Here is a 16,060-nt window from a genome sequence, read left to right on the forward strand (position 1 = left end):
GATGAAGCCGACAATGTTTTTTAATGAGTTTATCTGTCTGCAACATTAGTAAAATATCTGAGTCAGTGGACAAATTTTATTGAAACAAAAAATAATTACTAGATATATACATCTACAACTGATTACCTTTTGGAGTCAACCCTGTTCAAGATGGCCAACACAGCTGTGCAACAATAGTAAACATAAGAATGGCTAAAAGTCATCTATTTTTAAAGATGTTAGGCTAAAATCTTGTGTAGTAGTGTTTGGGCATTCTCCGCAACACATACTCAGAGTTCTTCACACTGAGCCATAATTCTTTATAAGAATTTGGTGCAAACTGTTGGCATTAACCCTGTATGTTTGTTAGCAAAATATCTGGGCTGTGGTAGCTTGGTGCTCAGTGCCGCGGTCTTGGTCGCGACAGGAATAGCATAAAAAAACAATTGCCAAATCATTTGTGTGAGAAAGAACAAGAAGTTTGTTTGCACAATGTTCCATGAACCACTGCACTTAGTTAAAGGAAACTTTCAGAAAGTAATCACTGGATGTACAGCCACAACTAATGGAGGCAACCAAAATCAAGATGGCTGCCACAGCTTAATCAACCTCAGTCAAGAGGACAAAAATCTTTAAAACTCACCTAATCTTACGGATATTTTGCTAAAATTTGATGTGGTAGGAGCTTAGATGCATTAACAACACATACTCTGAGCACTAACTCATTAAACAAGATCTCACCATCCTGCATGAAGCTTTCCAACAAAAATGGCAATAACTCCATCCCCGCTCAACATAAGATGATCTTACGGTGTTAGGTGATATGCGTTCCTTTAAGGAATGCTAGGCCTTTAATTATCAGAGAAATTACCTTCATCCCGAGTTTCCCTTTCAGAGCACACCTGATTCACAATTAGGCACAGTGTTAGACTAACATATGGCAGAGTATTCACTGTGCTTTTTTAATGCCTCCTTGTTTTATGATGCAATTTTCTCACTTTATGTCCAGTTGCCGCCTCTTACATGAAATGTGGACCCGCGCAGTAAAAGTCTGCATTAACCCAACTCTCATTTATTCCTAAACCCCCTCCCAACCACAGCGTGGATGCAAAGCATGCTGACGATCTTCTCTTTGAGGGAAAAAGCAGAAAAGCATGCATCTTTAGTTTCTTAATACCTGCATGAGTTACAGCTAAGGCGCTAAACTCTGCCTGAGAGCTCTCTTGTGTAAGTTGTGCAGCCTAGAGATTTACAGTCAACAGTCAGATTTGAGGGATATACTGCTTACTCAACTCAAGCCAACCGTTTACAAGTCATCAAACAAGCATACGCTGAAATGTATGCAGCATATGGAGTTGGGCCTGTTGCGTGGTTGTTTATGCTTCCGTTTCCACTGATTTAGCATCTTGTCTCAAGTTAACACTTTTACTGAGCAGATCATAAAGTCTGCGTGATGCAGAGCAGAGAATGAAGACCTGCGCACTTCACCCTTTATGGCTCTAAACCTTTTTTTCTATACATGCGTCAGAGCTCGTACTTGTATGCATTTATACAAACCTAATAGGGTTCCATCTGAGGCTGAAAGGCAAACGGGGTGGGGGGTAATGTTTTTGCTCATGTCTGTGTGTGTGCTTACCTATACTGCAAAATACCTCATGAGTCACTGAACAGATTTCAGTGGAACTTTCAGAATGCAATCACTGGGTGAACATGAATAAGTGATTACCTTGTGGACTCAGACCAATTTGAGATAGTCACCGTCGTCAACTGACTATAAAAAAATGCAAAAAAAAAAGATTCAGACAATTTTACTGATAATGATGTGTATTTTGGTGTGGTAGTAGCTAGAAGCCATTCACAGTACATACCTGTACTTCTAACAGATCATGATAAACTGCACGAGGTGTTGCAAAACTGCATGAGATCACGCATAGTGTTATTTTCAATGTATTTTTTAAAGCTAACACCCAGTCATTTCTCATCATAAGAATGATCTTAGTATGACTGCTAGGCCTTTAATTTGTATATCAGCATTTACCAGTGGTCAGTCCAGTTGGTGTATTTACAGGCCAGGCCTTTTCTTAGGCAGACTGACAAAGCATCCTATCATTTCCCAAGCGAAATAGCCCAGCTTTTAAAGGTTCATTAATTTGTTTAATTTAAAGGACACGGCAACCAGGGTAGAATATGAAACACCTCCCTCCGAGACCGAGGAAACAGGCCCTAACCTGAGGCAAAGACTCCCACTCTCATTAGGATGATCATAATGATGATGATGTGGGAGGGAGCTCTCTTTGTCCTAGTCAAGGTTAGAGATGTGTATAAAAAAAAAAAAAAAACATCCCATCTTTCATCCTCTCAAGTGAACAAAAAGAAAAATTAACAATTTTTCCACGGCAGCGCCGGTGTGTAGCTCTGCACATGACGCGATGTCAGAGGAAATGAAGGGTGTGCGCCAGTGTGTGCCTGTGTGTGATCGCACATCTGCTAAAAAAAAAAATGTTAGATTTCACGGGAGTAATTAGTGAACCGCTGGTTAATTACTCCTGTGTATTGATAGTTTGGCTGAAGCAAACCAAATAATAACCAAATAAGCTTTACAGAGCAGCATGTATACAGACAGATTCATTCTGATTAAATTAAAACCATAGGAGAGCGCTATTCTGAATATTAAGTCTATTATGTGACAAGCTTAAAAATGTATTGAAATATCCATGTAATAATATTAATAAAAATAATAATGAAATAGCATTCCTATGTTCCTTATTGATCTTTCCAGTTATTTTAGACATTTTCGTTCTATTCCAGTTTATCAAATGTTCACAGGCTTTCTATGTTTTATTTAATGGTTTTAAATCTAAATGAGCAAAATTGATGTTGTCTTTTTAAGGCAAAGCCTGATTACCGGTTTCAATGTGTAACAAGGTGTTAAAAAGTCATGGTGTCAAAACCACATAGTGTTTTCGTTTTTACAATTTAAGTGCCAAGAAACAAGATGACTGGGACAACCTCAGCCATAGGACCTGTTGCTCCAAGCCTGTCATTCAGTTGTGTACGGCAGCTTTGGGGGAAATTAATGGAAACTTTTATGCTCTCGGTTGGTTGTACATTTTATCCTGTGGGCAACCGTCAATCATGGCTTAACTAAAAGATGTACCAAGCTTATGAAGTTGTTCCCTTTTTCAAGGTAAGACTGCAGAAGCTAAGAACCCAGCTAGGTTATTAACTAATATCAGCTTGTCAAGCTCTTAATGTTACTTTACAAAGAGAAGAAATAATTGTCTGTACAATAGGCACAGTTACGTTAAATTAAATTAAATGATCTGCTAATATTTTCTTATTGCTAAGATTTTCATTTGTTGTCATTTGTAATCATCAAAATTAAACGAAATAAACATTTGAAATATATGAGTTTGTATGTAATGTATGAATATAATATACAAGTTTCACTTTTTAAATGGAATTACTGAAATCAATCTACTTTTTCATGATATTCTAATTTTATGACCAGCACCTGTATATTTTAGTTTGCTTCTTGTGTGTATCTTGTGACACTGTTAAGGAAGAATGATAATAGCTGGTTTTCTTCCTGTATCTTTGAAAGGATCAGGAACACACCTTGTTTCCAAGGTAGAGACATATTAGTCAGCAAAATGTAAATCAGAACTTCCGGTCCTTACTAAATGGTGCATATTTATGTGAAGAACTGTCTACAGTGTCACTAAACAAGCTGCTTATGGTGATTAATATTTATATTGTCCTCTACAATATGCTTCAGAAAACAGCCTTTTACTGAAGCCCTGTAAGGCAAGCAAGAAAAGTTCCTGGGGACAGGCTTAGTTTTCTAAGTCTTTTCATAAAAGCTTTTCTCCTGACTATGACATGTGGAAAAAAAATTAAAGAAATTCCAAGTTGCCCTGAAAGGCAAAGAAAAACATTTTTTGGGAATGTCACCTCTTTTTTTTTAAATAAATAAATACATGTTGTTGTTTTTTGTTTTTCTTTTAACTTTAGCTCTGAAAGGCAAAAACGTTTTTAGATTATTTTTATTTTTATTTATTTATTTGGGGAAAGGCAATTTTTTTCTAGATCTTAGGTTGGGTAATAATTCGACTTGCCACAGGAGGACAACTCCAGTTGACTGACTTAGAGGCATTTTTGTCTTTTCTAAGTTTGACTTGTTGTGATGGCCACCTTGAAATAGGTTGGGTCCAAAAGTTAATTTTTTCTACATGTGCAGGGAAAATTTTCCAAGTGTTTATTTTTGTAATACCTCTCCTCACTTACTTTCCATGTGACTTTAAACTTACCTGGAAGAGACTGGCTGTCCTTTTGTAGCTAAACTCAGGAGAGAAAGTTTCTTTTGTAAACACGTACAATTCCCACTTCTCTCTTTTTCCGTTTGTGCTTATATTTGTTAGCAAAATATTTCACTCACCACTGGATGGATTTTAATGAAACATACTGGAAGTAAATATTGGATGCACATCTACAACAAGTTAACTTTTGGAACCAACCCATTTCAAGGTGGCTGCCACAGCTAATCAAACTAAACAAAAAGGGCTTTAACCCAGTCAATTAGAGTTGATTATTATTATTATTTCGTTACTGTGATACCATAACATTTTTGCTTGTTGGGTCCTTTTTGTTTTTTGTTCTGTTCTCCTGAGCAGTAAGTGGGAGGCATCTCCTGGCCTTGGATCAGTTACGTCAGAGTACATCAAATACTCATACCAGCCCATGAATAGTCCTTTCTTAATTTACACTAAAACCCTCTCAATGACAAATTGAAAGTATGCGTACCCTCATTCTGGTACTTCTGAGTCGCTCCTTTGGCAGCAGTTCCAGTTTCCCTGGATAAATCTCTCAAGGCTGTATTCACCTAGATTTGTAGTTTACCGCATGCTTCCTGGCAGTTTAAACCTCTGTTATATGCCATTTACAAATCTCTGAGCAGATGTTTTCTTCCATTTGAAACTGGGCCTTGGTGAAGCTGAAGGACAGTGAGAGATTTTTAGAGTTCTCTTGGCTCTGTGGTTCACTGTTTTACTCTTCCTTCAGTCTCTGGTGGTTTTAATGCTGGGTCAGGTTTTGTTCAAGAACATTTGTACTCTGTATTTGGCTAAAGCTATTCTATATTTCTTATTTGACTCGGTTAAGATGGATTGCTCTTGGAGGAGTTCGAGGGGTTCTGCACTCATGTGATTTTGAACTCCATTAGATTTTAGGGCACTGTGCTCCTGGAGACCCTTAGAGCGACAGTTTTGTTTTGGACATCTACAGAGGTTTCTTTGATGACTTTACATTTTAACTCAAGTTTACCTCAAGTGGAGTCTGATAAAGTTCCAGACACATTTATATTTATTTTTTTGAATGAGATTCACAGATTCACAGCTGTGTTTTAAGATTTTTATCAATGTTAAAAACTAGTGCAATAAAACAGGATCCAGAGCCATACTAGTCCTTTCACAACGACTGTTGAAGGTATGTATACTGCACGTCGCCTTGAATGCGAAGGTTTTAGACAAAGATCTTGTTCGATCTGTTCAGACCCAGAGGTCCAGATCCACTAACAGTTTGTGTGATTTTTGCAGGCGCAAATTCAGATTTTGCGCAAATGTCTGATTCAGAGAAGGGTTGGAAGCTGAACTTTCATTCAACGGTCTAACAAAGAGCAATGTCCTGGCTAAGCCTTAAGTGGTAGGTAAATATTCAAAGGGAATGAGGCTCAGCTGTGAGTAATTGCCATCTCTTCAGAGGCACACCACCCTCAAGAGGCAACCCGGTGAACTGCCCTTCACCTGTAAATGGATGGGGTAGAAGAACAAAGGGAGCCCTAAGCACACTTGAATCCTGACAGAAAAGCAAAATTTAAAGAAACGAGGGGCCGTTGAAGACGTTTGTATAGAACGGTTTGCATAAAATGTACATATATATATATATATATATTTATGGTAATGTGAATAAATCTAGAAACAAATATATCTACACTGGAAAAAGTGTGGCCCAGCTTAAATTAAAAAAATTGATGTCCATTTGTTGCATCTAATATATTTGACTTCACAGAATCTAAATAAAGTGGTTTGGTACAACATGACTATTTAATATTGACTCAAACCATATTACTTTACTTGACCCAATATTAATTCTTCACCTTTATCCAAGTTAAATTATTTACATTTTAGTTTTGGAACCAAACTAATATATTGAAATTGAACCCATCAAATATATATACCTTGCATTAATTAATTCATTGGCACCATGAAAGTCTTTTTTTTTATATTTCATAAACTTGGTTTCATAAACAATTTGCATCACTCACATCACACTTAACACACTCCAGCAACAGTTTTTTTCTAAGCCATTTATTCCTCAAGTAAAAAAGGACAAAAAAAGTTGCATGTTCAGACAAACAAATATAAACATGTCATTGTTGCTCTACATCAGAGCAATGAAATAAAGACAATATGGCTTATCAAGCAAAATTAAATGGACAGAAAGCATTCACTGTTGTTGTACTGTTCAAACACATCTGAACTTGAAGGAATGTTGCATCTCTAAACATCATCAAAGAACTAAAATTCCAACAAAAGCACTCCATGAAAGTGACCCCGTGAGCCTGTATAACAAAGTGCTGTGAGGTGGTCTACCTCTTAAATAGATGCCAGTGGCAACTACATGCACACATTAAGCACACACAAATATACACTACTGTGCAGTTTTGAGTTCACCACTGAGTTTGCGAATCTTGGAAGTCATCTTGTTGGAACCAAGCTCCATCAGGATCTTCTGAAGGGCCTCAAAGGTGAACCTGAAACCCTGTGGATACTCCATGTTAAGAGCATAGCAAAGTCCAAAGAGCATTGCCACTCCAGCTGCAAGAGAAGGCAACTCATTGAGGACTTCCACACCATCAATGACAATCCCAACGTCTTGGGGCTGCTGTAGAAGGCTTGAATTCTCTCTGAAGACGAAGACTGCCATGATGGTCCTCTCCAGCTCCTGCTCGGCTTGATCTTTCTGGGAGACCTGAGGCAAAATATACGAAATATGCAACTGAACAACTGCAGTCTGGCACACCTCATTAATCACTATATACTGTATAATGGCATAGGTGGTCTCCCGTGATGAATAAAGTTGAATCATCATTGTGACAGAAAATATCTGGACATACCATGTATTCCTTTATAAGGTCCTCAACACGTTCTCCCAGGTAGATGATGAGAGCTTTGAGGATACACTCCCTTCTGAAATCTGCATCAGCACCCTTTAGGGACAATCAAAATGGTTATTATGCGATGTGTACACTAGTCTAGCAACTTAATTCCCAGCTCTACCATAAACAGTGCTTTTACAGTGTGTGCCTGGTCAATACTGAATCCATGGCAGACTAATTGAAAGCAGTGAAAATGTAAAGCCATTCTAGTACATCTGCCAGAGGTCACTAGTAGTCCCTCTTTAAATATGAAGACAGACTGGATGGCTCCTGTTTGGGTTCCTATAGTGACAGGTGCAGTGACAGGTGCAGAAATTATTTTCTATGCGCTACTACAAATTAATGTACTCATAGGTGGCACATGTTTTTCTGTTTTTAAATGGTTGATAGTGAATATGGTGCAAAACTTGGCACACAATAACAATGCCATGTACATCAATTGCACATCATCTGCACATCCTCTTCATGTAGAAGGATTGAGGGCTGTCGTTAGTGGCTAATTATATACTGCACATCATACCTGGTCAAGAAACTCAAGGATCGTGGCAGTTTTTGCTTTAGTGATCCCTCCTTTCTTTCTGAAGATCTTCAGCAGCTGCGGGGAGTGCTTGTCCAGGTGCGCCATAAATCTGGTCAGGAGGGGAACTGCAGTAACCCGCAGAAACTCTGCATCAACCTGCACACAAGAAAACATTGCGAAATACACTTAAAATTTAAGAATAATGTGAAATAAAGAAAATAAAAAAACAAAACATTTTCTCATCTATGGGCTTAAGTATACAAAAAGTTGTAAAAAGTGTACCTCTTCCATCTGAAATAAAGCTGGCCATCTTTCCATGAGGTTATCGATGGTTGGCTTCTGATCCACAATCTCTTGCCTCCTGAACTGAAAAGTCCTGGCCATCTTCTCCCGTATGGTTCTCTCATTGTTTCTTATCTTTATTTCAGTCAGAAGAGATGCTCTTTCTTTCTCAAGGTTTTCTGGACTGTCTCCGCTGGGTTGAGGATAGTAATTGGTCTCACCTCTTCTCGCCTTTTTCACATTCTTTGCTGGGAAGGGAGTAGCATCTTCTCGTGATTTGGATTTCAGTGTGTTCACCATGAGCTCAGACGAAAGTCCATGTGACCTCAGCTGAGTGCGGTAGTTGCTCATCTTGCTCTTGAGCTTCAGTTTCCATCCATAACTCTCATTGAAGGAGTCTGGTTGTCTCAGGCAGGGATGTTTCCCTGTCAGAGCCTCTGCAACATCACTCAGGTCTGCATCAGTGGGGTACGCCTTGTAGGAAAAAATCTTCTCTGCCAATCTTTCCAGTATGTCGGACAGCATTTTTGATGAAGGTGTCAGTCTGGTTTGGTTCTGTGCATATTCTGAATTCCCTCGCTGAAGTTGACCTTCTGTTTCGAGGGAGAAAGGCGGGATGATGAATTCCTTTGGCCCCGGCTCTTTTCTCAGTCCCTCACTGTCAGAGCTGTGGCTGAGTATGACCGTGTCATCTGTATCAGTGTTTCGTGAGGAAAGGCTTGTGTCTAAGTCACTCAGATCAGATGGGACACTTTCAATGAAACTCAGAACAATATCAGGAGCAGCTTGTATGATCTTGATTGTAGTAAGGTCTTTGATCATGGACGTTGCGCTCAAGTTAACAAATGTTCCACCAAAGTCATCATCCTTGTACTGCAGCCTGATGTCTCCAGAAAGTTTGCATACATTTTTGACCTGTTCAATGAGCTCCTCAACTGTGTCCGGCACCCTTGATAATTCCATCCTCTCAGCGCTTTCGTCACCCAACAAGATGAGGAGTCGGACGGGAGTCGCCATATTGCAAAGTTGGATCTCGAGTTGTTGATGTAGATGCCCTGACAGTCAGTGATGTTCAGGAAGCTGGAGTCAAAACCTGGGTGGCAGGAGAATAAAACGAAAGACAGAAGGAAAGAGAAATTATTAATTCACATTCACAACCACCTTGTGTCAACATACAGATGAGATGAAAGCTTTGAGTTGTAATAAGTAAGGTGCATCAGTGCCCCTTTAAGTTAATCTAATATAAAACAATGCGTATGCACCCCTTTTATATCAGTACAAGTGCCCCTGTCTGTTAGTCCATTGTCACAGTATGTCAGCCCCTCAAGGTTAGTCTAGTCACACGGTTTATCCATGCCACATTAGAGGCAGGTCATGTAATTCTTTTAGAAGTTAATTTCCTTAAAACATGCTGCCCATTGACAAATGTTACCTTTTTCACAAATAATTACCACCACCATGCCATTCTAAATATTCATTTCAAATTTCAAGTAGGCATTTTTGTCACCTAGTAAATACAAGGTTAATACTAAGTAAATATTCTGGAAAATATCCCATTAGAAATATTCAGCACAGTTGCAATGGGCTGCATAGTTGCAATACCCATTCTGCCCACCATGCATACTCTACCTTTAAGTTAGTACAGTGTCAGTTTAGTGCAGATTTTGAAAAGTGATAAGTAGAATGAATTACATTAAAATAGAATGATTTCATGAATATGCAGATCTTAAATGTTAAAAAAGAGAAAAATATTATGCATACCTTAAATTTGAATATATCTTTTCAGGGTAATGAAACGCACTCCTCCCACAGTGTAAGCTACCAGGGGATATGGATCAGTCAGTTCATCTGATTCCACAAGTATTATGTCATTGGTAGGGCTCACTTCAACTTCGAAGGCCCTGAAGTGTTCCCAGTGCCACACTCTCAGTTTCTTAACAATGAAAAAAAGTCTCTCCTTCAGAATAAACATGTGGATGATCTCAGTAAATTCTGGAATCCCTTCCAAAGACCCATGTGCAAGTATCATTCCATTTCTGTAGTTGAATCCATTGAAAGTGACACTTTTAGCCAGGCACACATTATCCATTGTTGGGTGCTTGAGCCGTATAGCTTGTGCAATATCTTCTTTTAACACATCAACAGAAAGAGTTGAGACAGTTGACACTTCCAGAAGAGGTTTTTGAGGGTACATAAATATCTGCTGTGCCATATGAAATTGGTGTCGCTCCGCCAAAGACAGCAAAACATTCTTTAAAGATCTTGTATAACGAACAACTCTTTTAAAAAAACTGTGCTTGGCTTCATATCTCAAAGTCCAAAGACAGACTAATGGTCCAAATTTACGAATTAGCTGAGGATAATGTTCCAAAAGATGATGCTTAGGCAGTAGACGGTAGTCTGGGAAAACCTCTTGAAGTCGAACTCTGTGCTCTGATATCTTGAAATTCAAATACGCGATTGATTCCTCTGTATGGACAGGTGAGACAATAAGCTCCACTAGATCTTTTAAGTCACCCAATATTTTCCATGCTGGTTCATCCACAGGTACCTTTTGGCCGACAAGGAATGAGAAAAACCTTAAGAGACTCCAGTTTTCGTGAGAATTGCCTCCTATTGTCTTTCGAGATGCAAAGTTCAATGGCACTGGATGGGGACAATTAACTTTGTCTGTCCACTTAAAGGGGAAAGCTAGTATGGACTCATTTAAATATGCAAGAGTAAAGTACTTCTTGGATGTGAAAACAGAAAGACAAAGCGCAATCTCTGCCGGTACGATTCCTTCAAATAAATCATGGACAACATCTGGGGGGAAACCCGTGGTAACTTTGAAATGACTGAGTTTCTCAGAGAGGACACATCTCTTCTTGACACCACAGAAATTACTTAGAGAATCTTGTTCAAGGATTTTAAGGTGTTCTGAGTGAATCTGTTCTGTTCTTAATGTAAACACTCCACTATCTACAGTTTTAGTTTGAATTTCTGATCTAGATGCTGTACAAAATCGACACAGGTGACCACTTGAAAAGCTTTCAACAAACCCAGCGATACCATGTGCTCCAAGGTTATCGGCTATCACACACTGGATCGTTCCCCTAACACATTTCCCTAACTTCTGCAAAAAGACACCGTGCTCTTCTAATGAAATTAAATCACTTATGAGTGGCTCGAGTACAGTCTCATAGCCATACACTTTCAAATCATCACTTTTGACTAGAAGAGCCAAGTAAATTGATGACAGTGAAGACTGACAACCAGGGATCAGATTGCCTAAAGTCCAATAGAAGGCACAGATTTTATGTTTTCTCCGTGATGTCCCAATTGGGTTGCAGATTTCGTACTCGTCTACATAAAGATTTAGTGAAATGGCACAGTCTGCAGACAGAAGTGTGTTTTTCTGAAAAAAATCACCATCAAAAGGACAACTATATACTGTTTGATCGCTCTCTGGTGACTGATATCTCTCTCTCAAATGCACAGTTTTTGCCAGAATTACATCTGAATTTAGAATTTGCTGCAATGTTTTCAGCACAGATACATACTGCAATGATTTTTGGTTTCTTTTATCAAGAATGTATTCCAAGGGAGACACTACACAGAATTCTCTTTTATAATATGACTTGCGCTTCCAACTAGTAGACAATGGCCCTTGTTTCCCTATTGCTTTATGAATTGGGTGTGAAGAACAAAGAAAAGTGGCCAATTGTTGAACAACAGATGCTTCCACATGACAATTATTATCTTCCAAATGCTGGTTAATTGCTGCTATACTACCCGGCACAGAGACATCTCCAATGAGATGTTCTAGCTCCTCAAGCAATTCATTTACAGCTGTAGCCGAGACTAAATATGTATGTTCTAATTTAAGTAAAAGTGAAGCTAATTTCAGTTCAACTTCCTTTTCCAAATCTCTTGACTCTTCAGTGGTTAGCTCTATTTCTTCATTCAAGTCATAGTCAGATGGATTGGAAATGAGTGACGTGACAACTATTCCACTTTTAAAGTCATTAATGGTGCATGACTGATGTTTTCTCCATTTATGGCTCCGGAAACTGCTGTATATGTTGGTTTTGTATGAGCAACCATCAAACATACATGGGACTACTTCATATTTTCTCAGATGTTCATAGATATGTTGGAAAAAAACGTGCTCAGTAGAAAGCTGATTGTTTCCACAAATGTAACACTTGAAAGAAGAGTGTCTTTGTTGGGACTCCAGAGAAGGATGATTTCTAGAGAGATGTTTCTGAAGACCATTCCATGTCTTGGACGAACAGGGACATTGTGCGTGGATGCATGGATAGGGACGCCGCCTACCGTGAAACCGATGGTCAATTCTCAAGTGTTTCAGTATCTCAGATCTTCTTGAAAAATGCTTGCTGCATTCTTTGCATTTCCACATCCAACCTAAAAAAAGGAAAGCAGACCAGTAAATATTTAGAAAATGCAATGAACAGAAATCTTAGTTTGTTTAGTTTTAATGACAGTCTGGTAATCTATATATCTAAATACAATGTTGAGTCTAGCGGTAGTAAAGAACAATGAGCTGCATGTTTTGTATGAACTAAGATATACACAGAAATTCATTCATTCAACATCATTATAGCTACTACTGCGCTCTTATAATCAGAGCCACCCTAATGTAAAAATGACTGCAGGCAAATGCAACACTGTACTTGCCCCCCCCCCCTTTCATTAGAGATTTGCTTTAATAGAGTAAGCTTGGTTGAAGTTGGCATGTTCACTTTTTGAAGCACTCTGCCTGCCACACTGATCTTGCAGACCACTTCGACTGAAATAAAATAAATAAATTAATTAATTAAATCGTTTGGTCCACTTAATCTTGTCTCCACATTCATTAGGTTTTTCTGAACGTTGCAACCCAACAGTTTTACTGGCTCAACGATATTTTAACAATGGGCACGTGCGAAATCACACTTCATAAGATACCTGCCAGCATGCCATGACATATCTCTGAAAACACAATGCATTCGGAAAATGAAGTTCTTAACCTACAGTAAATGGGGCAGTGTCGTGAACAAAATGCATGAAAACCAGTTGTAGAGCCGAACAAAAAGTTTAAGGCTTAACAAGGAGATTCGCTTACCGAGAGCATATCCTGTGAAACCGTTTTAACAGTTGGACAAACCAGCATGGCGAACACTGGGAAACATCACCGACCATACCATACAAGTATAATGCATGCACAAAACACCATTAATTTTCAACGGGCCTCGCTACCATTAACAAACTGGGACTTTACAATCATAGTGGTATAAACACACTAGACTAACTAATTGCTAACATGGCTTTACATGGGTTAAGCTAGTCAAGTTCACCGTGTAGCCGAGCTAACCGTGGTGGAAGCTATTGATTGGTAACGAATTATGCCTACCTTGATTAATTCCAGCTACAACCGAACAATGTACACATAGTTATATTTCTCGTGAAATACGTGTAAGTTCAGAAATTACACCACATTTAACCCAGCGAAAAAGAAAGCGTTTACTGGGATACCCACATTTAGGCGGGACTTTCAGCTTGCTAACCAGGTGACATTAACTCAGTCTTTTGCATTAATACAATTGTAGGCTTGTTAAGACACGTTTACATCAGCTTAGTTTAGTACTTACCGCAGGTTTATTCTTTGATGACGTGCTCGGACGTTAATCATTCCTTCTTCCCCATGCCGAAACGGACGAAGCTCTCCAAGCACTTCTCCCCAACTTCTTCTCACGTGACTCAGATTGAAAATATGACATCATTTCCTTTCAGCATGTTTTGAGAGGAACCAAAATATTTGCTTTCTTCCCTTCAGAAGTGTTATTAATTCAGTCTAAATCAAAATTGACACCTCAGAATGCAAAAAAATAGACTTTCACAACCAAGTCAATTATTTTACATTGTATTCAATGGTAGTTATTAGCTTGAATGAACAACTCTGTGCTACACTTTTTCCAGTGTACAAATGGATAAAGTGGAAGACACAACGTAGCTGGCACTATACTTAAGTTGTTTACTTTGCTGGTATTGTTTTTTTGTAGGGTAAACTTCTCAGTAAAACAGTAACTGATATTGTAATTTCTTGGAAAAACAGCATAACCTTTATTCAGATGAAGAAGGTTTTACATAAATCATGAACCTTTACCCACATTTAAATAGTGTTCAAACTACAAAGAGAGGAAAAAAAAAGACTTCTGTATATGTGGGCAGTTAAAAACGGTCTGTGTTGTAGACAACACAGTTGGCCAATGTGATACAAGGTTCTTTTCTGTTAATTGCTGTTTCATTACAATATGTCATCAGCCTGGTGAGATGAGGGTTTGATAAATGCAGAATTCACTCAGAAAGTCATGCTGGCAGCTAATTATAAAAACTGTACAATTTACATGCACTTCTGTGGTGAGTGATTTCTTTTTGCATTAATTTGGTGTCACTTGTTCTGTTGTACAGCTAATGTTTTATGTATTTATTTTATATGAAACAGAACACGCCCGCCATGGTCCTGTCTTCACCCAGGAGCCCAGTGACAGCATTTTCCCAATGAGCACTGGTGACAAGTTGGTGTTTATTAATTGCAAAGCAAAAGGAAACCCGCCTCCGCATTATAGGTACTTTCTTTGTTTGCAATTTGATTGTCTGCAAGGGAAAATAAATACTGTAATATAACGTATTCAAAACTGTATGCACTAATGAGGAAGAAAGACATTTCATTTTCTAATCAGGTGTGTTTTCTCGGCTTTTTGTTTTAATAGAAATACAGAAAATTGGCTTTCTGTTTAGTTCAGTTCAGTTCATTTTATTTATATAGCACCAATTCAAAACAGAGTCATCTCAAGGTAACATACAAGAAACAAGTTTAAATCATAAATCCAGTCTAATCCAAAACAGATTCAGATTCAAATCCAAATACAGTCAATTCAAATAAATTGAAACAGTAATTAGGAAAACGTATCTATCTAAGGACACCAGTACATTGTGCTGAGTCTTCACTATGTTGCAATCTCCCATCCTGAGCAGCATGTTGGCAACAGTGGAAAAGGAAAACTACCTTTTAACACAAAAAAACCTCCAGCACAACCAGAACCAGGCTTAGGAAGAGTGGCCATCTGCCTCGACTGGCTGCGGGTTGAGAGGACAGGGAAGGGCCACAGACAACCACAGAAGTAATTGGTTGAGGTGTAGTTTCTATGTGACTGAAAACAAAGAAAAGAATATGAACATAATTACAAATACAAATATGGACAGCAGAGAGAGTAAAGACGGCAGCAGAGTGAGGAAATGTGTTCATTTTGTCCTCCAGCAGACTAAACTTATAGCAGCATAACAAAGGGATAGCTCAGGAAACCCAAGCCAAACCTAACTATAGGATTTATCAAAAAGGAAAGACTTAAGCCTAGTCTTAAAAGTAGACAGGGTGTCAGCCTCACAGACAGAAACTTGAAGTTGGTTCCACAAGAGAGGAGCCTGAGAACTGAAAGCTCTGCCTCCTGTTCTACTTTTAGAAACTCTAGGAACCACAAGTAAACCTGCAGTCTGAGAGTGAAGTGCTCTGTTAGGAAAATATGGAACAATAAGATCTTTAATATAACATGGAGCTTGGTTGTTGAGAGCTTTGTATGTTAGAAGTAAGATTTTAAATTATATTCTGAATTTGATAGGGAGTCAATGAAGAGAAGCTAAAACTGAAGAAATATGATGTCTCCTCCTAACTCTCATCAGAACTCTGGCAGCAGCACTTTAGATCAAAACTTTTTTGATCGTTTTCTGGACATCGAGATAATAAAAAAGTTACAATAGTTCAGCCTATTCTGAATAAGCTAATTGTGTGTTCTTTTTTTCCACAGGTGGAAAGTGGATGGAAGGGATATAGACACAGACTCAGATCCAAACTACAGCCTTGTAGAGGGGAACCTGCTGATCAATAACCCTCATTTCATCAATCATGGGGGGGTGTATCAATGCATCGCCACCAATGCCTTTGGAACTGTTGTCAGCAGGAAGGCAAAGGTCCGGTTTGCATGTGAGTAGTTTCTTTGGCTCGTTTTTCATTGCGTATGGTT

The 16,060-nt window shown here is 38.6% G+C and overlaps 3 protein-coding genes across 3 annotated transcripts in view; 1 reads left to right on the forward strand and 2 right to left on the reverse strand.

The window, feature by feature from the left end:
- LOC108242231 (contactin-4) overlaps positions 1 to 16,060 on the forward strand; it is a 186,696-nt gene that overhangs the window by 90,444 nt on the left and 80,192 nt on the right. The window contains exons 3-4 of the mRNA XM_017426966.3: positions 14,485 to 14,608; positions 15,845 to 16,020. Coding sequence (XP_017282455.1) covers positions 14,485 to 14,608; positions 15,845 to 16,020 — 300 coding nt within the window. The remainder of the gene's footprint in view (positions 1 to 14,484; positions 14,609 to 15,844; positions 16,021 to 16,060) is intronic.
- Positions 6,328 to 12,597, reverse strand: LOC108242233. Its single transcript, XM_017426968.3, has 5 exons — positions 9,759 to 12,597; positions 7,998 to 9,090; positions 7,716 to 7,871; positions 7,154 to 7,246; positions 6,328 to 7,008 (listed from the first exon to the last, which is right to left on the reverse strand). Exons 2-5 carry the CDS (start codon positions 9,012 to 9,014, stop codon positions 6,688 to 6,690), a joined length of 1,587 nt encoding a protein of 528 aa, XP_017282457.1. The 5' UTR covers positions 9,015 to 9,090; positions 9,759 to 12,597; the 3' UTR covers positions 6,328 to 6,687.
- LOC112449729 lies at positions 9,511 to 13,944 on the reverse strand. Its single transcript, XM_025008238.2, has 2 exons — positions 13,631 to 13,944; positions 9,511 to 12,404 (listed from the first exon to the last, which is right to left on the reverse strand). Exon 2 carries the CDS (start codon positions 12,397 to 12,399, stop codon positions 9,760 to 9,762), a length of 2,640 nt encoding a protein of 879 aa, XP_024864006.1. The 5' UTR covers positions 12,400 to 12,404; positions 13,631 to 13,944; the 3' UTR covers positions 9,511 to 9,759.

This window comes from Kryptolebias marmoratus, linkage group LG4, assembly GCF_001649575.2.
Source record: "Kryptolebias marmoratus isolate JLee-2015 linkage group LG4, ASM164957v2, whole genome shotgun sequence".
NCBI lineage: Eukaryota > Metazoa > Chordata > Actinopteri > Cyprinodontiformes > Rivulidae > Kryptolebias > Kryptolebias marmoratus.

Coding starts and splice junctions, on each gene's coding strand:
- LOC112449729 (XM_025008238.2), bottom strand. CDS start 12,399: ATGTGGAAATGCAAAGAATGCAGCAAGCATTTTTCAAGAAGATCTGAG.
- LOC108242233 (XM_017426968.3), bottom strand. CDS start 9,014: ATGGCGACTCCCGTCCGACTCCTCATCTTGTTGGGTGACGAAAGCGCT. Junction 7,872..7,997: donor CTTTATTTCAGATGGAAGAG/GTACACTTTTTA, acceptor TCTTGTGTGCAG/GTTGATGCAGAGTTTCTGCG. Junction 7,009..7,153: donor ACCTTATAAAGGAATACATG/GTATGTCCAGAT, acceptor ATTTTGCCTCAG/GTCTCCCAGAAAGATCAAGC.